Source organism: Brachyhypopomus gauderio, chromosome 9 (genome assembly GCF_052324685.1).
Source record: "Brachyhypopomus gauderio isolate BG-103 chromosome 9, BGAUD_0.2, whole genome shotgun sequence".
NCBI lineage: Eukaryota > Metazoa > Chordata > Actinopteri > Gymnotiformes > Hypopomidae > Brachyhypopomus > Brachyhypopomus gauderio.
In genome coordinates, this window is record NC_135219.1 from 8,364,458 (window position 1) to 8,383,864 (window position 19,407).

Below are 19,407 nucleotides of genomic sequence, written 5' to 3' on the forward strand. Positions count from 1 at the left end.
TGCTAGTGCTAATGGTCTCCTGTGGGCTGAAGCTGATGGTTTTTGGGTTAAACCCCAGTCAGTCACAGCTATTTGGAGCAGGCCTGGGTGTCTCCCCACAGCGTGGGACTTGGGGTAAACCCTACACGGTTGGCTCTGTCTCCGGTGTCATTGCGGCCCTCAGTTCTTGCGTCGCTCTCTGATGCCTGTGCCCACAGAGGCACGCTGGGTGTGCCAGCCTCCTCCTCTGAATCAGACCCACCCACTCATACCATCTCATTTGATCTGGACCAATGAGGGAACACTTTGCTGTCATGCATGGAAAAACAGCAAACAAGTTGGAGGTTGTTTAGGGCAGAGCAGTTCCTGTCTGAGGGGAATAAATCCCTTCGTTTTCTGGCCTTCGTTCACTAGACCGTACAGAATGGTGTCTGCAAATGAAGCTCACATTTAACCTCACATTCAACCTCACATTCACCCTCACATTTAACCTCACATTCAACCTCACATTTAATCTCACATTCAACCTCACATTCACCTTCACATTTAATCTCACATTTAACCTCACATTTACCCTCATATTCAACCTCACATTTAACCTCACATTTAACCTCACATTCAACCTCACATTCACCCTCACATTTAACCTCACATTCAACCTCACATTCAACCTCACATTCAACCTCACATTTAACCTCATATTCAACCTCACATTTAACCTCACATTCAACCTCACATTTAATCTAACATTCAACCTCACATTTAACCTCATATTCAACCTCACATTTAACCTCAAATTTAACCTCAAACTCAACCTCACATTCAACCTCACATTTAACCTCACATTTAACCTCACATTCAACCTCACATTTAAACCTCACATTCAAACTCACATTTAACCTCACATTCAAACTCACATTCAAACTCACATTTAACCTCACATTTAACCTCACATTTAAACCTCACATTCAAACTCACATTAAATCTCACATTCAACCTCACATTCAACCTCACATTCAAACTCACATTTAACCTCACATTTAACCTCACATTTAACCTCACATTCAACCTCACATTCAATCTCACATTCAGCTTTTCTACGTTTTAGCTCCAGTTTCCCAACTTTGATTGTTTTGAATTGTGCTCTTCAGGGAAAGTGGAAAAATGTGCAATGATTGTTTCCAGTGTTGTCCTAAAGGACGCTTGTGCTCAGAGAAAATCGAAGTAAATCAGATTCCCTGGAGAAATAGATTTTCTTTTCAAGCTGTAAGAATGAATATGGTGCCCAGGCATGCCAAAGGCAGATACTATTTTAGGAATCGCTTGGGATTTTCAGAAGTAACATTTCAAGAGCAGTGAACCATGAAAAAATATAGAATAATTCATATGCTTGGGGCATTTTAGGACATTTAGGGTTAGGCATTTAAGATCTTTCTAGACCATTACAAGTACATTATGATTCTGTCATTACTGTTACTGATGCAAACCTACCTTTAACGGGTTATTGTAGAAAGATTTAAAGATCTTTATGTCTTTCCTCACAGAGGGAGGTGTACATGATCGCTGCAGGTGTGATTGGAGGACTCTTTCTCATCTGTACCGTAGTTATGGTCCTAGGAGTCAAAGAGAGAGATGGTGGGTCTGTGTTTGCAATATATTACATGCATGTCATTGTAATTGGATTGCTGGATTTATATTCAGTCAAGTAAATTGTGCCCGGCACTCTTTATAAGATCTGAGTAAGGTGTTTCAGCTGTAATTCTCATTGGAATTGACTTCTTATTTTTATATTGTTTTTGTTGTTATTCAACTTGACTGTAAACTCATTTTGTTAAAATATTATGAAAACAAGTGCCTGCTTTATAATGAGCTAATTTTTCTTATTTAGATCCTTATGCTCCCAAAACCGAGAAGCCCATTTCTTTCCACAAGGGCTTTGTGCTGGTGATGAAGCATGGGCCGTATCTCAAACTCACAGCTGCCTTCCTCTTCATCTCCGTGGCCATCCAGGTAGAGAGATTCTCATCAATATTTATTTGATCACTGGAGAGAGAGTCAGCAGCGGCGGCTCGGTAGAGCGGGAGGTGCCTTGAGGCACAACTCCAAAGAAACAGGAGAGCCACAAACATCCGCTCTTCCGTGGCTGAGCGATCGCACTAAATTAAGTTCTAGCACTGACTCCTGCTGCTTTGGCTTGTCACGGGACACACAGCGTGGAATTTGGCAAGAGGCAGGCTGGAGTCTCCTTGAACATAGAGGTTTTTATTCAAATGCCGTGTGTTTCTTCTGCAGATGGTACAGAGTAACTTCGTGCTGTTCTGCACATACGCAGTGGACCTTCGCGATCACTTTCAATACATAGTCCTGACAATCCTGGTGAGAGCATCGTGCATTCAGACGGGCACCCACTGCAACACACCATCGCAATCTAGACTTACACATCTACAGATGTAATGATAACCGTATCAATGGCATGATCAATCTAATTCTACAGACAGTATTTTGTCCAAAGCACCTAAAAAGTAGTATGGATTCATTTATAGCTGATATATGTGACAAATATATATATCAGTGCAAATTCTGCATTAGACAGAGAAGTATTGATAGTATTTTTAATATTGCTTGGCTTTTGCACAAGTTAAACCAAATGGGCTCCTGTTTGTTGTTTTTAAAAGAAATCCGTTTTACCCTCTCCAGATGTCTGCAGCTGTAAGCATCCCATTCTGGGAATGGTTTCTGCAGAGGTTTGGCAAGAAAACTGCGGCATTCTGTGGCATTTCGGTAACCATTCTCTACCTAATTTTGTGCATTTGTGTATTTACTGCTTGAGTCATTCGCCCGTCAAAGCACACTGCCACCCTGTGGACAGAAATAAAACTGCATCAAACAATAATAAATTACACCCATTTAACTTCAAAAATGTGGACGGATCAGTGACCGGCTTCCATGCCATAATATTTAAATAGAAGACATGTGGCTTTGGTACATCTTATACAGTGTACTGTGCTGAACAGAGTTACTGTGTGTGTGTGTAGTGGATCGTCCCCTTCACCATGATGCTGGTGTTCATCCCTAACCTGGTGGTGGCCTACATAGTGGCCGTGGCCTCCGGACTCAGTGTAGCCGCATCGCTGCTGTTACCTTGGTGAGTTTGTTAAAAAAGCAGCATTCTAGTCATGTTCAGCATTTAAGACGGTAACCTGCATGTCACGGCTGTTACGTTAACTTCCGGAGGATTTCTGATATGTTTGAGATCAGGTAGTATGAGCTAAGGGTGACTTCTAGACTGACATTCTGTGACAATACGATGCTTGAATGAACGAAACATGCTCACAGCAGTAAAATGAGAAGAACTGTAGTGAAATTAATTACAGAAAAGTATCTAGAGACAGTAGTCCTGTTCCTGGTCTTATAAAAAATAATTTAAATCCCTGTTTTAACTTTGCTGCCACCAAAACAATGTTTTTGTGTTAGAGACAGTGGTTTTAGATTAGACTGAGAATTTCCCTGAATGACCATGCTGCAATGTTTATATTTGCGGTTACGAAAAAAAAGGTTGGGTGTGTTCAGGTTTCCTATTGACCTTATCTGATCTGGGAAGTGACGTAAATGACTCCGTATACCGCGTTTATTGTGCAGGTCGATGTTGCCTGACGTCGTGGACGACTTCCGTCTGGCCAACCCCAACTCGAAGGGTCATGAGGCAATATTTTACTCCTTCTACGTGTTCTTCACCAAGTTTGCAGCTGGCATCTCCCTGGGAGTGTCCACACTCTGTTTACAGTGAGTTCTCCCTTTATTTCAGTCCTCTGTAATTAAGCAATGGGTATATTTTTTTAGGGGCCTTCAGTCTAGCCCCCTTGCCTTCATCTGTTCCCTCAATAATTGGAACCCTGCCCGTGCTGTAGGTTTGCGGGCTACGACACAGGCGCATGCCAGCAGCCCCCTCCTGTGGCGAACACTCTAAAACTACTGATTGGCGCTGCCCCGGTGGTCTTTATCATCACAGGCCTGATGATTCTCCTGCTGTACCCAATCAGTGAAGATATTAGACAGCAAAACAAACTAGCCCTGCAGGAGCTGAGGTACGGTAGCCCATGTACTGTACGGAAATCCCATTTTCATTAAAAATAGCTAATGACTAGTAGCTTGTATTTTTATACACCTATTCCTTTTTGGGAGTATATCAGACCTATATTTGAATATTAAATGATTGCTTTTTTATTCCCCAGGAACCAGACCATAAATTGTGAATCTCACAAAGACTTCAATAGGATATAGAATACTGAAACTGCCCAGAATGACATTCCAGCTCGGCTCTGGGATGAGACATGTTAGTGTACATTACACTGTGACAAACCCAACCTGTGCTCTACAGTAAATGTCTCCTTTGTTTCTGTTCTCACATTAAACTGTAATGTATTGCATTGAATATATAAAATGTGCTATAACTAATTTATATAAATGAAGGTATAAATGAAGTATGTGATGTAATTAGATCTTAGAAATTAATATTTATGAATGGCTTGATTTTAAGCTCAATAAATAACAATATATTGGTGCTCAGAACAGATCTTGAGAGAATTTGTCAATGATATTTCCAAGAGCAATACAGTATGCGAGAAGTCAAAATTCAATGCAAGAAATTATTACCATGTCAAGATAAGGGCTTCACAATACACTGATAATACATTAATCTCAAATAAGAAGAATAAATAACCAGGCTTTAATAAACATTGTAATAGATTTACAATTAATTTGTTTGAAGTAGGTTGTGTATAAGTGTGGATAATAACTGACAAAGGGTTTTTATTCTGTACTACCATTATTAATTATTGTTAATATTAAATTAACACTTAATAAACAGTCATAAGCTAGGAGCTGTAATCTTATCCAAACCTACTGGACACAAATTCTTTACCAATTTTCACCTGCCTGTACACATACAATTTCACAAGTGAATCAATTTACAAAAATTGCGCTACAAAAATGACATACTATTTCAAACAACCTTGCATACCTTACATTGGGTGACAGGTTTTAAGCAACAGTAGAAAACTCTGAAGAAGGCACCTGAGAAACCTGTTCTTTGAAATACAAAAATAAAGTGGGACTCGTACTGCGTGTATACAGAGGTATTTGTGCAGCGCTGCTCAAACGTGGAGTGTTTGGACGATGTGTGAGTTTGTTACTCCACACTACAAGATTCAGAGACTTCTGGGCCATCGATGGTGCTGACAGACTTGCAGAGAGGCTTTCTCTTTGCGTTCCGTACCGTGAGCGCCTCCTTGTGTTTGAAGGTGAGTGGTACAAATCCGTCTGCATCGGCCACCAGGACTATCCACACCGAGCCTGCATACACCACCATGTTGAATACACACACACACACACACACACATACCCACACACATATATACCCCCCCCCCCCCCCCCCCCCCACACACACACACACACACACACACACACACCAGCAGTTTCAAGGGATTTGATGCCACTCATCATACATTCTGTCTGGTCAGGCTACAGAGAAAGACTAAAATGTGTAAATGATCTATAAAGACACATTTCACAAACGAGGCTATAATCTGCTGGTCTTAAATTTCGTTTAGATCCCTTGTCTATTTTATTTACTACCAATTGATAACAGGTGCCACTGGGCTACAAAAATAACTAGTGCATGGCTCTTATACAAAAGTTGGGAACTGTCGCTCAGGACGAGACGTACCATGCATCATCTCCACCATGGTCAGGTTGAAGAGCTCCTGAACTACTGGAAGGGACAGTCTTCCGTCACACAGCAGGACTGCTCTTCTCTCCTCTCTGTACACGTTCTCCGACAGCTGCATCTGCAGGGTGGAAAAATAACGTGGAGCAGTGCCTTTCTCCTGATTTGTGAGGTCATACACCTGAGACAGGTCAAGGAACAGGATTACAGTAGTATTTTTGTTAGGCTACTGTCTGGTAAACACAGTGCAGTACAGTGTGTCCTACTTAGCTGGACTATCAGTGGACTTACTGCGCTCTTCACGTAAGACAGTGCTAAGCAAAAGTAGTCATGGGATAAAGATTAAGTCAGACTATCAGGCAAGTTAAAAAAAGTGTCTCCTCAACTTGATAAATACGGACTACTGCGATCAGCAGCAGAATCATGCAGAGGTAACAGTGTTTCATGCAGTTTAGAAATTAACAACTACCCCACACTTAAAATTGTAAAATTGTTGATATGAATGGTACATATGAATCTAAAACGATGCCATGTTTAATGTGATCCACTATCTTCAAGGACATCTCATCCTCCCTCAACTGTGACTAAATCATTTTCAGATCCTAAATCGTTTTCATACCTGACATGTAACATGAACATACTGGGGTTCACAAGCTGATGGATAACTGCCCATTGGCTTTTTCCCATTCTGGGCGAAGTCTTTGATTTCCGAGATGCCCTGCTGCACCTCAGCCAATCTGGCAAATATCCTCTCCACGTTGAGCTTGGGTTCCTCCAGATCCTTCTCTTTTGTGAGGAAGCTGTTCTCACAGGGACGAGGATCAGACTGAAACTTTTCTGACACGCCACGTGGAGGAGAACACATTTGACTTGATTCCCGGCTGACCTGACCAGCTTCTGCCAGTGTGGACAGGCGATTCACATGATCTACATCGTAGGTCTCTGTTGTAATGGAGGAGGTGATGGATGTGTCTCTGTCGGACAGGTCAGCTGCACTGGGCACTGGGCTGACTTCAGAGCTTCGCAAATCTTCAATCAGCTTCTTCCTGGTGCCTGAGGGAACGACAGCGCCCCCTGGAAGCACAAGGTCCTTCGCTGGAAGAACCTTGGAGTAGCTCTCAGAATACTTCGGGAGTCCATGCAAATTACTGGAAGAGTCAGATTCTATGGAGGCCTTGTCCTCGGTGAACACCAGCTCCCTAGCCTCCAGCCTGAGGTTGTATTTGTCTGTGTTTGAGGAGGGAAGGAAGACCGGGTCACTGGACCTCTGCTGACCCACTGCCAGCAGGATCATACTGCTGCTGATGAAGCACAACCCTTTGGGCTTTTCGTTCTTCTGAAGATGAATTTTCTGAAGATTGGACATGGACAACTCCGTGATGGAATATATGAGCACCGTGCTGCAGGTGTTGGACGCCACCACTATGGTGTTCCCCTTGGGGTCAAAGGTCAGGATGTCTGGCACCAGCACGCCTGGGATGCTCACTTTCTTGGTGGTAGTGGCCTTGCGCTCATATTTGACCAGAATCAAATGGGACGAGTCTTGACCTGATCCCGTCACGTGATCTCGCCGGCGCAGGTGGACGAGAGGACTGGGGTCCGATTTTCTGTGTTTAGCCAGAATCTGAGTAAGATCGATGGGGCCGGAGGATGACAGGAACCCGGGAGGCAGTGAGCGTTCAGAACCAAACGACCTTCTCCGGGATTCCAAGTTAGCATCTTCGTCCAACGTCGTAACCGGCGAGCGCCGAGAGGAAGCGGGCTCAGACATAGCGGGGATGTCAAAGGCGATACCAGAATTCAGACCACAGATTTTATCCAACGGTAGCTCTGTAGCGACAGCTATTTCGGCGAAATCCGTGGACTCAACAGCGCAGATGTTGCCACCGACGTCAAAAATGGGGCAAAAGGAACATGCCACCAAGCCCTTCTGGACGTCATTCCATATGTAGGAATGCAGAGCACTACCAATGGCAACCACAAGTCTGGTTCCGTCTTTAGTCCAGCACGCACAGCGGACAAACCCACTGTCCTGGGCGTCTGCCTTCACACGCCGGTTATCCACACGCACAGAGAACAGCACAGAGACGTCCCGCTTTGTTAAAATAGCCAAGATGTCTAATCTGGGATGCCAGATGCAGCCCTGAGACAGCAGGGGGAAAGGTTCACTCATCTCACACGTCTGTGTACATAACAGCTTGTTCTGCTCCAGGGCACTGAGTTGCAGCTGCCACACAGTGACATGCTTCTTATGTTGCACGGCAAGCAAGGCTGGAGAACCCGAGCAGCACGTGGGGCCCCAAAAAAGCCCGAAGACGTGTTCAAATTGTCCAATGACGTTCGTGTCCCCAAATTTGACTTCACCGCCGACGTAACAGAAAGACGAGAGGCAGACCTGTTTCCCATCGGTCCAAGCTATCCCATGCACAGGGTGGATGGCTTGCAGCAGAGTATTTATACCAGTCCGTAGAAGTTTGACTTTTCCTAGATCCATGCTTTTCCAGTATATCAATTAAATCAAGAGAACAAACAAAGATAAATGAAAGCCATGTGGTTTTTTTCAGATTGTACTGACAGACTGTGTCTTATCACGCAGTGAAAAGTTCATCGTTCACACACAGTCTCCTCCCTTCGTATTGGGAAGTGCCTAATCCCTAATCCCATCACGATGGACGCTGTATCCAAGGATATAAACAGTATAAATCTGGCATGCCGGGTAAGCCTCTAGCTAGCTTTAATGCTACCGGCAGTTTCTAAATTAAATCTATTACAGATTAAACATCTCAGATTAGGCAAACATGTTAAACATATAGCAAACAAAATTCCTGTCTGGCAATTCGATTAAATATAAAGCTACAGAACCAAAGTTTGTAAAGGCTGTACTAGTTGCCGTCTAGTTAAGTAGCCAGCTAGCCTAAATAACTTTTCTTTTTAAACGTAGATTCACTTGGCTGCCTTACTTAGTAGACACTACCGCATTCATACAGTTAACGCATAACGAAGTACCCGGTACATTACATTAAGATCCCTTTATATAACATTAAAGTTATAAATTCATGGCTGCAGGTAATTAGCCACACATGAAAATAGCGTCGCCCGTGTTTCCACACGAACACTTTTGAAGAGGACAAGCGGAAGCGGAGCGGAGCATGTAGGAATTGTAGTCTTTGTCATAAATCTTGAGCGGTTTTGCCATAATCCATAAATAGGTTTCTGCGGACTAGGTTTGAGTGATTCACATTCTTTTTTACCAGATTGAACTTTAATTAACACCAACACCAAAGAAGTAGTCCAATGTGATATTGTTATTTCATTATTATTATTTCCAGTGACGCACTTAAAAATGACCAAACCATGAAACAAATAAATACATTTTCCAAATTTTCAAGCATAATAAAAATTCTGGTTAGCATCGATGATGGTGGTTATTGGGTTTGCTGACATAGTCTGGACTCCTGCCAGTACTGCTTCTAATGCGTTTATTAAAACAAGCGTTTTTCGACGTCTCATGTTTTAATAAACATTGGTTTATATTATCCAAGCAATGATGGGTCTCAAATGTAAATTTAAAAACGAGCTGGATTAAAAAGGAATATATTGTTTTGTAGAATATTCAGCAGAATGGTCGGACAAGTTTAGGCTTGGCTAAAGAAATGATCATAACGAAAGGAGGGTCGCAATATTCAGGAAACTGAGGACGTGTGCCATCTTTTAGCACCAAATCAGTGTCTGTAGGAGAAAACACCTAGAATAGGTTTAAAACACACGCAGGCTGGGCGATAAAACCGAGACACACCACGTTATGAGCCCCATCTGAGCAGCGTGAGAGGTGATGTGAGCTGGGTGATGTGAGTCAGTGGGCGGAGTGCGCGTCCCCGTAGCGGCCAAACACGCTCCCGTCTGCAGTGTGTCAAGGAACCGCACTTTACCATAATGGGTGTAGAAGTGGAAACTATATCTCCAGGAGACGGTAAGTTGCTACACCGTAACATTTTGAGGTAAAAATTCAGAAGTGCCGAACGGCGGGTGTGATAGCCTGCATGGGGAGGTGTGGGAGCGTTACTGCATGAGTGCAAGAGCAGCAGTGTGAGATTTAACTGTTCAGTTGTTAGTATGCACGATCTGCCCGAGCAAATGCACCGTTACAATGACTTCATTATAAATATTGTAAGGCTAGGTCGGTTATCCCGTGGCCAGCATTATTAGGTTACGTGCTGGATCTTTTTCCGTCTAGTCAGTAACGGCGCTCCTACAATGAATGAAGCTGCTGTTATTCTCATCACGTTGTTTACTTCCGTTTTATGGCCAAAACTGCTCTCACTGTTGTGATAAACAGTCTCATAGATTGTTTCAGTCGTGTGGAGCGCAACTGTCCAAATGATATTTCGAACTGGATCTATGCTAGACGCCCTGGTGTATGTGAGATGGTTCGTCCACAGCTCTGCAGTTACACTTGCGACAGTTGGCGAGGTCGGTGCATGTCGTAGACCTCCTCTCGTGTTACACTGTAACGCAGAATGTGTGGTTTACACGTCCAGCACTTGTTGCACTCGGTTTGTGGTAGACACAGTGGTACAGTAACACACCACACAACAGTGTGTTTGCTATTAATCTGTTTTCTCCGTATATACTCCAACTGTAACAAAATAGTAGCCTATGTTATTATAGTGTACCATCATGAGAACAAGAGACATCACCCAATGTCTGTTCTCATCATCCTAAATAAAGGGGCAAGCATAATTCTGCCACCAAACGCCCATATGGCATGAATTTGATCAAACAGATTGCTGTCCTTACTGCATTAACATCATTAAGCATAACACATTGCATGGCATGAGACACTGCGTGATGATAGATTTCGCATTTGCTGTGAATAGGCTCATGTCGGTTGTTCATAGGACACTCAATTATGATAACCAGAAAACAGACCTCATTGGCCAGAGTGTGTGGAAATGATCATATAGCTCAAATAGAGTTATCTGATGTTGGGACTTGTCAACACGCACAAAATAACTATTCAATGACACATCAAAACAAGTTCACCAGTGTTAAGAATGCATTGAATGTGAACCTGGTAATGTCTCAAACACTTTGCTCATTTCCGCTGCTGGCTTGAATCTGCACCCTCTTCTTGACCGACATCTTATATCTCACCTGCCACAGGCCTGCTCTGTTACGGCATGAATCGCTCTCAGGCCCAAAGAGGAGTAGGACTGCATTACATGCACAGCTGCATGCAAACACACTTGCACACGCATGCACTAGTGCAGGCACACGCGCAGGCACACGCACACGCACACGCATGTCTGTCCTGGCCTCCACAGCCCTGGAAGCTGAAACAACCTGCCTTTAGCACATCTCTCTGCATGGTTGCCTTGCACTGTGTGCTAGAGGGACCTCATGTCTGTGCTGTGTGGGTTTTTTTTTTTTTGTTGCTTTGGCTATAGGCTGTCGGCTTGTCTGCAGGTGCAGGGAAACCTGGGTCCTACAGTGTCTCTCAACACCAGGCCTATAGACCAGGTCTCAGCACCAGGCCTATAGTCGTCCCCCCGTGCACCGCTTGGTTTTATAATAACAGCTGTGATGTGAAGCCCTGATGTAAAGTTCATATGTCAGCAGTTGTGTTGTGTAGTCTTATTCTCTTCTTTCTTCTTTTAACAGGAAGAACTTTTCCAAAGAAGGGACAGACATGTGTAGTGCATTACATAGGTAAACGCAGCCGACCCATTGCTTTTGGAACTGAACGCATCCATGTTTTAAATGTGGACATTGTTAGTATATGGCAGGCCAACCTCCCAGACAGGAAGCAGGATGTTGATAACAGCTTTCTGGCCTCACTTTGAGTGCTGTTTTTTCCCCTGCTGTATCTAAGTGCATCTCGGTGATAACTCCTCTACAGTGAGTGCTGCTCTCATATCTGCAGCCATTTTCCTGTCTCACGTTTCTCCGCTTTCCCTCCTTCCACGTTGTATTTGTCTCTGTGTGAAAACAACCTGGTGAGACATTAATTATTACATTGAGGGGTTACAACGGGAGAACACTGTATGCCCAACAAAGAGTTTCTTCCTTCCAAAATATGTTTACAGTACAAACTACTTTCTCTCCGACTCCACAGCCCTCATATTGTTTGCCCAACAACCCACAATGTTCTTTTAAATTTTTTTATTTTATTGTTGCTACTACAGTAACAGAAAGTGCACACGCCGTAGCAGGTCACATCTGACGTGTTCTGTCTTGCTGCAGGGTTTACTGTAAGGACCTTACACGTGTAGTGAGATACAATATAATACAACCTTTAATCAGACCAGCATTCTCCACACGACCCATTCAGACCTTGGATGTAATGGCCTTGATGATACTGCTAACATTTCCCCAGGCTAATTAGCTTTAGTATTAAAAAGGCAAAAATTATGCAGGGTCTGCAGGTGTTATTAATAATATAATGAAAATGTCTTCTGCACAATTAGATACAGTATATTGGCATGGTCACCTCTCTTTACCAGCACACAAACACACACTCACAGCTACACTTCTTAACACCTGGAAACAAATCGCCAACAAACGTCTTCATCTCCTTAATTATTTACAACATGTTTTAGATTTTTTGACAATGTTTCAGCGTTCGCTTCCTCTTACAGCTGGATGTCTTAGATCTTGTCTGAGTGCAGCACACTTTGGGACTGGGTTGTCTGCATTTCCCATCTGTGTCACTGAAGAAGTGAACGTGTCTGCAGTTATTTGTGTCCATGACATGCTGCGTGGAGCCGTCTCCAGCACTACAGAGCAGCGGTGCGGTGCTATATTAGGGACCTCTCTGTCGCCCAGCTGAGAGCTGCAGTCAGGGGCAGGTCTAGAAAAAATATTTATGGGGTGATGAGAGGGAGGGCAGGAATTTCTGAGGGGTGGCAACATATGTCAGATGTATATATACTGAATTTAATCACAGTTATCACAGTCTGATGAGACGTAGTATGTTCACACTACAATAAGCCACGGCTGCCATTTACAAACTCATGCAGGCAAACTTCAGTGTCTTGCATTTGAGGTTTCATGTGAAACAGTTCATATTAGGAATAAGTGATCATACAATGTGATCTCACTTAATAGGAGGTAGTGTGGTGACATGACAGCAGCTGGGGCATTACAGGAAATACATTAAAGTGAGACACAGGTGATGAGTGGCAGATGTGTGAGAGGGAAAGGAAACAGTGTCAGAGGGGCAGCGTTGCAGGCTGCATTTGTTCTAGAAGAAACTATCCAAAGAAAAACTTCACCATGAAGATCTGTGGGCTGAGCTGTACTAAGGTGAGCAAAGTACACTGTGGAGATAAATGGGTCATGGAACTCAAACACGGTGCTGGACGTGGCTTTATTGTTTATTCAGCACTCACATTTGTTCCTCAGTAGCTTTTTATACTGTATATTCAAAAGAAGAGACATTATAAAAAAACAATAACAACAACAGTATAACAGCAGAATGCGGCAATTTCTGTGCTGCTTGGCAAAACGCTTCAAAATGCTTTTGTGTGTTTTGATTCAATGCTGACTGCAGTCAAACTCGATAGTTTCTTTTCTGTCATAGTAGACCACAAATAAGACCACAAGAGAGATGAAAAACTTTGTTCACAGGATGCACAGAAACCACTGTCTTTCATTTTAGCCATTTTTTAGTTATGGTAACCCTCAGATGAAGGGAAAACAGTCCTTTAAGCATCGGGGAGGGAAAAGTGCTCCTGTATGTTATCTTATCTGTCACTTTCTCTCTCCTCATTTTGGTGGTGTTCCCCCTCTTCCATATCTCCACCCCTCTTCTCCACATCCCCCTGTTCCTGGTTGCCTTGACCTCTTGACCTTTTCTCTCCTTCCACCTCAAACTTCTCTTCTCTCTCTCTCCTTCCACCTCGTCTTCATCGTTTACTTTGCACAGTTGTTCATTTTCTATTTCTTTCAAATTTCTCTTTAGTGAGAAATATTCAAATATTGAGGATCTCAAATACAAGTGACCTCAGACGAGGAGAGAACTAGACCAAAAAGGGAAAAGCGGAGTCACTCCATTGTAATGGAGCTCTCAGTGTTTCTATGAGGATGTTTTTATTTGCGGTCTACTATGACAGAAAAGAGACCATCGAGTTTGACTGTAGTCAGCGCTGAATCAAAACACACAAAATCATTGGACCTACATAAACTGGTGAAGCGTTTTGCCAAGCAGCACAGAAACTGCCGCATTCTGCAGTTATACTGTTGTTGTTATTGTTGAATGGGAAGAATGTGAGTTTTGAATAAACAGTAAAGCCACGTCCAGCACCGTGTTTGAGTTCCATGACCCATTTATCTCCACAGTGTACTTTGCTCACCTTAGTACAGCTCAGCCCACAGATCTTCATGGTGAAGTTTTTCTTTGGATAGTTTCTTCTAGAACAAATGCAGCCTGCAACGCTGCCCCTCTGACACTGTTTCCTTTCCCTCTCACACATCTGCCACTCATCAACTGTGTCTCACCTTAATGTACTTCCTGTGATAATGCCCCAGCTGCTGTAGTGTCACCACACTACCTCCTATTAAGTGAGATCACATTGTATGATCACTTATTTCTAATATGAACTGTTTCACATAAAACCTCAAATGCAGTTAAGCCACAAATAAGACCATAAGAGAGATGGAAAACTTTGTTCACAGGATGCACAGAAACCACTGTCTTGGCAGCCGTGGCCTATTGCAGTGTGAACATGCTACGTCTCATCAGACTGTGATAACTGTGATTAAATTCAGTAAATATACGCCTGACATACAGTATGTTGCCACCCACCAGAAATTCCTGCCCCTCTCCCTCCACCCCATACATATTTTTCTAGATCCGCCCCTCCTTATTCTGTCTCTCGTTACTGTCTAAGGGTAGGAAACGAGTCTTTGTCTGTATTTTGTAGCGTTCTGTGTAGCTGAGCAAAGGTGCATAACAGGTTTTGTGGTGTTGAAATCTCAGCACCGACTTGCTCCCAGTCCTATTGATGCGATTGCTAACACAGTATTAGACTACACTGTAGTAGTATACTGAGATATGTAGTATTAGACTACTCTGTAGTAGTATACTCAGATATGTTCTGTGGAGACAGCGATGTACTTTATTATGATATAATTATAAACCATAGAGAGTGTACATTTCATGTGTATTCCTAAAAGTGACACGAGTACTTGACAGTGGGGAGACTGAGGATTGTTTATGGGCTGTGTTGTGGAGATGTCCTGTGGTCTCTGAGCAGGGAGGTGTGGAACTGAGCTATGCAGGGAGAATGGCTCACTCATGGTCCTTGAAACCTAATTAAATTATTTTATGTTTTCTTTAAAATACGAAAAAGGATTGTGTAAAAACATTGCAGTTCAAGAAATAGCAGAAGCCATGATTTCATAGCGCTTTACACCTCGTCTCTCCTGACTATGGTAAGTAAAGGGAACTAGGATGTGTCTTATCTTAGGCCAGTGCCTATAATAGTCACGCACCTGGAGTCTTCCCAGCACCCACCCACCTGTTCCTCGCCTGGCCAGGCAGAACTAATCAATTAGCTCACTCTCATTGGAGCGTCTGTGCTTTATTTAGGGATCACAGGAAGCCAGGTGGTGCATTTCAGGTCATGTCAGCTCTATTAATAATACATACACTAAGAATAAGTGCAAGTCAGACGGGTCTTTGCGGGTGAGTCCTTTTGATGTCTGTTGATTTCCAGAATTAGGCGCCTCTGATCATAGTTCGGCTATCAGACGTGTTCTGCTGTTGGATTCTGCGTCTGCCTGCCAGGGCTCATCAGATGTCAGATAAGTGATGTCATTTTTAAATACGGGGATGTTCCCTCACTCTAAAGCCAGGGGTTCCCTGAAGGTGAGACCTCTCGTTTCTCAAACAGGCTTTATTAGCATACACACTTCTGCCAAATATGATTGAGGTGCTGTATTACTGTAAAACTTTAGACATAACAAAGGAAGACCAGCGCCATGACTAAATTGGTAATGAGATTTGCCAATATCTTCTTGGTCAGGAATGTCAGAGGGAGGAAAGTAAACCCCTAAAGCTCCCTGACGAGCAGGTTTTACGTTTCCGAAGAGATGCGCTGGAGTTTTTCACGAGTTCTGGAAAAGATATGCACTTAAAGGACCTGGCAGAGACACACACTGGGATGAGCACTTTGGTCTGCTCAGGAGCTTTTAGGTTCTAAAATGTGGCTTCAGGTCCATATACTAGTTGAAGGCCTTCTGGGCAAGCTGTATCCCAGCTTCATGAGCAGGTCATGTCATACGCTGGCACATACGTTGGTGTGTGTTTGTCAAGCACACAACATGCATTTGCAGAGAGCAGCTCTCTACAAACTGGAGCGGAAGGGTGAATTTAGAAGAGAGATAATTCAATTGAATGGAGAGGTGCCTGACCAAATCGGGTCTCCTCGGGTGTAGTTTTTTACAATGCAGATTATCTACAGGATGTGCTGTCCAGTGCTACGGGAGCACCTCCATACAATCACGTCTGGATTTCTTTGTTTTATCAAACGTTCTTTGTGTACAAGCAGGCAGCGAGCTAAGTTTGTCTTTTTAAAACTAAATGAGGTAAATTTTCTCTGAAATGTCTGAGAAATATAAGTTGGTTATTAAGTGTTCTTACTTTTGTAGCAGTTTGACTACAAAGAAGTCAGATCTTTCCTGTTGGCATTACGTATGGTCCGGTTTGGTGACATATTGTGTCTTCTTGTGAGGACATGTTGGAAGTGCCCTTTACTGTGCCCTGGGTCTCAGGAGTCCAGTGTGTTCAGAACCCTCTACTCATGCCACATGCGTGATGGGTGAGCAGCCCCCCCTAGGCCATTCCTAACTGCAGAAATGTGCTAACGTGTCTTGCAAGGGCCCTTTACAGATGGCCAGCGTATATCTGTCTTATCTGGTTACATTGGAAGCTGACGGGGGGAGACCGGCTTCTGGTTCTGCTGGACAGATACTGTAAACAGAGGTAAAAATAGTTGTAGGCCCAGACACAGAGCCATCCAGCTTGCATGATTCTCAAGCGTTCAAGTGTACCTGCGACTGTACAGGGGGAAGAGGCCATGGGGTTTGTGTGTGTGTGTGTGTGTGTGTGTGTGTGTGTGTGTGTGTGTGTGTGTGTGTGTGTGTGTGTGTGTGTGTGTGATTAACCTCAGTTATGTTCTCTGAGTCTTGTGATAATCTTGCCTATGTACTCCATGGAGTCCCATATTTTTGCTCATTAGATTGATAACAGAACTGAAATGTGGTTCTAACGAATTTAGGTTCCTGGGATTTGAGTTCATGTGGCTAATGCACCATCCGTAAGATAGTGTAGCGTAATTCGTGCTCATGAGAGACTTAACAGATGGTAAACGCCCCTTGTAATAAGGGACTGACTGATGTTGGACAGATTCCCAGGCTGTTGGGAGATATCTTGGCGCGGGTAACTTCCTGGAAGCACTAGCTCCTTCTAAGTATAGAGTGGCAGGGTAGACGCAGTGCTGTAGGAGACTCAGTAAGCAGGAGCAGCCACACTCCCGCACCCTGTATCTGCTAGCTGCCTGGAAATGATCTGAGTGCAGGCAGATTCAGATTGAAACCAAACAGCATAGTGGAGCTGTCATTGATTTTCCCCATTTGATTTCAGTGCACTGCCCTAAATGGATATGGATCCCCTATACATATACTATATACAGTACATATATATGCATACATGCATGTATAGTTTTTTTTTGTTTCTTACAATAATTCGAGTACTTAAAATATTCTTAAGTAAATAATCTTAAGAATAATCTATAGGCTACCCTGTTGTTTTGTGTTTTACCCTGTAAATATTGTTAGGTGTACTCTCATGCATACTTTGATCTGCAGGTAAATATATATGAATTCTGATTATTGTAATGAATATAAACAATGATGAACAAGGTTATGAGAGTTTCAGCCAGTTTTGGGAGGGGTATCTACCTGAAATGTAATAGGCCTACTCGGTAAAGACACAAATCAACCTTTTTCTGCCATTTCTTGCATGCAGCTGACTCTTAAGACATGTGCCCTGCAGTGTTGAGGTGTGTTAATGAGAATCAGCAGGAGCTTGGCACAGTAGACACAGACTCTGCTTATTTAAGGCTCATGTCCCCATGCTCAGACGACCAGGGTTTGTGTGCGTGTCCTCCTAACCCCCCCCCTCCTCCCCTCCCTCCCCTGTGATACAGATGCAGGCGAAAGGTGGCCTACTTAAAACCTCAGAATAATCTCCTGAATTAGGCCAGTGCTTCATAATTCGCATTTACTTTCCTTCATGTGGCTAATGGGAGATTCAGATAAGGGAGGAACATTTTTTTGTTTTTGGGGGATGGTTGTGTGCTGTTAGGCTATTCATTTGTTTTTTTAATCAATTTGATTACATGCATATGTGGTGAGGCAGGGTTAGAAATAATTGAGAAAAGCAGCAAATGCTGTTTTTAGAACTACTCCTAAAGATGAAATGTATTAGGTTTGCTGCTTTAACTCATATGGAACCTTGCAGCATACTCTAAATATTATTTTCAAGATGAAACAAATGCATTTTAGTTTGAGTTTGAGAACCAAACTATTTATTTTTATGCAAACTACAGTCTTTGAATATATCTGACAGCACATTTCATTCTTGTTTATTCCAATGTATATATTGTACAGGAATGCTGCAGAACGGGAAAAAGTTTGACTCCTCGCGAGACCGAAACAAGCCCTTCAAATTCAAGATTGGTCGACAGGAAGTTATCAAAGGCTGGGAGGAAGGAGTTGCACAGGTGACCACACGGAAGCTTCATTCAAGTTTCATTCTTAAATAATTCTTATTCATTACTAGCATGGAAGATGAAAAGACCAGTGTAAGTGTTTTCAAAATTCATCACTTTCCTTTCAGATGAGCCTGGGCCAGCGTGCAAAAATCACCTGCACTCCTGACATGGCGTATGGAAGCACAGGACACCCTGGGGTCATCCCTCCCAACGCCACTCTTATATTTGATGTGGAGCTGCTAAAGCTGGAGTGATCAGCTCAAGACAAAAAGGAAACTCCAGCCCTCTGTCCCACCACGAAAACCTTCCCCATGAATCTAGCATCTTGAACTAGACACTCGATGTATTCTCTGCTTCACTGCCGACCTATGTTATATATGCCATGTAGCTGTTTTTAAAACATTTTCAAAACATCAGCCCTAGATTGGTCATCAACAATCTTATGTTCTCATATTAAGTTGTAATTCCTTTGAAAATGACATAGAATCATTAACTTTATGACAACATATATATTCAGATCCAAACCACTGCCTTATACTATTTGAAGTGGAGGTGGGGTGCAAAGATGATAATTCTGTATTATGAGGGGCATTAAACAACCACTGTCTGCATTGCCACTTTTTATATGTCCTGCTGAATGCATATGAAACAATAATAATGTTGCTGTACTTAGTACATTTTATATGTATCCCTTAAACATTTGCTGCAAGTATCATGAGTTCACAAAACTTTGCCTATGCCTGGAACAAACTGAGTACTGTACAATAGAGTGCTTTGGCTTCTATGGACATTTTATCAACTCTTAATAAATATAATAATATTTGGAGCTCTTTGAATCTAGGCTTCGTTTTTCAGTAATTCCGTTTTAGAATTACACCTTTTTGAGATTCTATGTAGCTACTTGCCTACTGAATCTATCTTCTA

General features: G+C 42.9%; 3 protein-coding genes across 6 annotated transcripts in view; 2 read left to right on the plus strand and 1 right to left on the minus strand.

Moving 5' to 3' along the window:
• Positions 1 to 4,548, plus strand: part of mfsd2b (MFSD2 lysolipid transporter B, sphingolipid) — a 15,730-nt gene extending 11,182 nt beyond the window's left edge. For both annotated transcript variants that reach the window (XM_077016828.1, XM_077016829.1), the window contains 8 exons: positions 1,524 to 1,614; positions 1,868 to 1,989; positions 2,272 to 2,355; positions 2,677 to 2,760; positions 3,015 to 3,124; positions 3,619 to 3,762; positions 3,888 to 4,064; positions 4,212 to 4,548. In XM_077016828.1, coding sequence (XP_076872943.1) covers positions 1,524 to 1,614; positions 1,868 to 1,989; positions 2,272 to 2,355; positions 2,677 to 2,760; positions 3,015 to 3,124; positions 3,619 to 3,762; positions 3,888 to 4,064; positions 4,212 to 4,260 — 861 coding nt within the window. In that variant the 3' untranslated portion in view covers positions 4,261 to 4,548. The remainder of the gene's footprint in view (positions 1 to 1,523; positions 1,615 to 1,867; positions 1,990 to 2,271; positions 2,356 to 2,676; positions 2,761 to 3,014; positions 3,125 to 3,618; positions 3,763 to 3,887; positions 4,065 to 4,211) is intronic.
• A 134-nt stretch (positions 4,549 to 4,682) lies between these two features.
• On the minus strand, positions 4,683 to 8,806 carry wdcp (WD repeat and coiled coil containing). 2 transcript variants are annotated; one of them, XM_077016827.1, is made up of 3 exons: positions 6,324 to 8,806; positions 5,705 to 5,825; positions 4,683 to 5,331 (listed from the first exon to the last, which is right to left on the minus strand). In XM_077016827.1, the coding sequence occupies exons 1-3, from the start codon at positions 8,196 to 8,198 to the stop codon at positions 5,168 to 5,170; spliced, it is 2,160 nt and encodes a 719-aa protein (XP_076872942.1). In that variant the 5' UTR covers positions 8,199 to 8,806; the 3' UTR covers positions 4,683 to 5,167. The 2 variants fall into 2 exon arrangements, with proteins under 2 accessions (XP_076872942.1, XP_076872941.1); XM_077016826.1 differs by having other exon boundaries at positions 5,705 to 5,885.
• Positions 8,807 to 9,490: 684 nt separating this feature from the next.
• On the plus strand, positions 9,491 to 19,309 carry fkbp1b (FKBP prolyl isomerase 1B). 2 transcript variants are annotated; one of them, XM_077016837.1, is made up of 4 exons: positions 9,509 to 9,674; positions 11,366 to 11,413; positions 18,380 to 18,492; positions 18,609 to 19,309. In XM_077016837.1, exons 1-4 carry the CDS (start codon positions 9,638 to 9,640, stop codon positions 18,735 to 18,737), a joined length of 327 nt encoding a protein of 108 aa, XP_076872952.1. In that variant the 5' UTR covers positions 9,509 to 9,637; the 3' UTR covers positions 18,738 to 19,309. The 2 variants fall into 2 exon arrangements, with proteins under 2 accessions (XP_076872953.1, XP_076872952.1); XM_077016838.1 differs by lacking the exon at positions 11,366 to 11,413 and having other exon boundaries at positions 9,491 to 9,674.
• Positions 19,310 to 19,407: the final 98 nt, after the last annotated feature.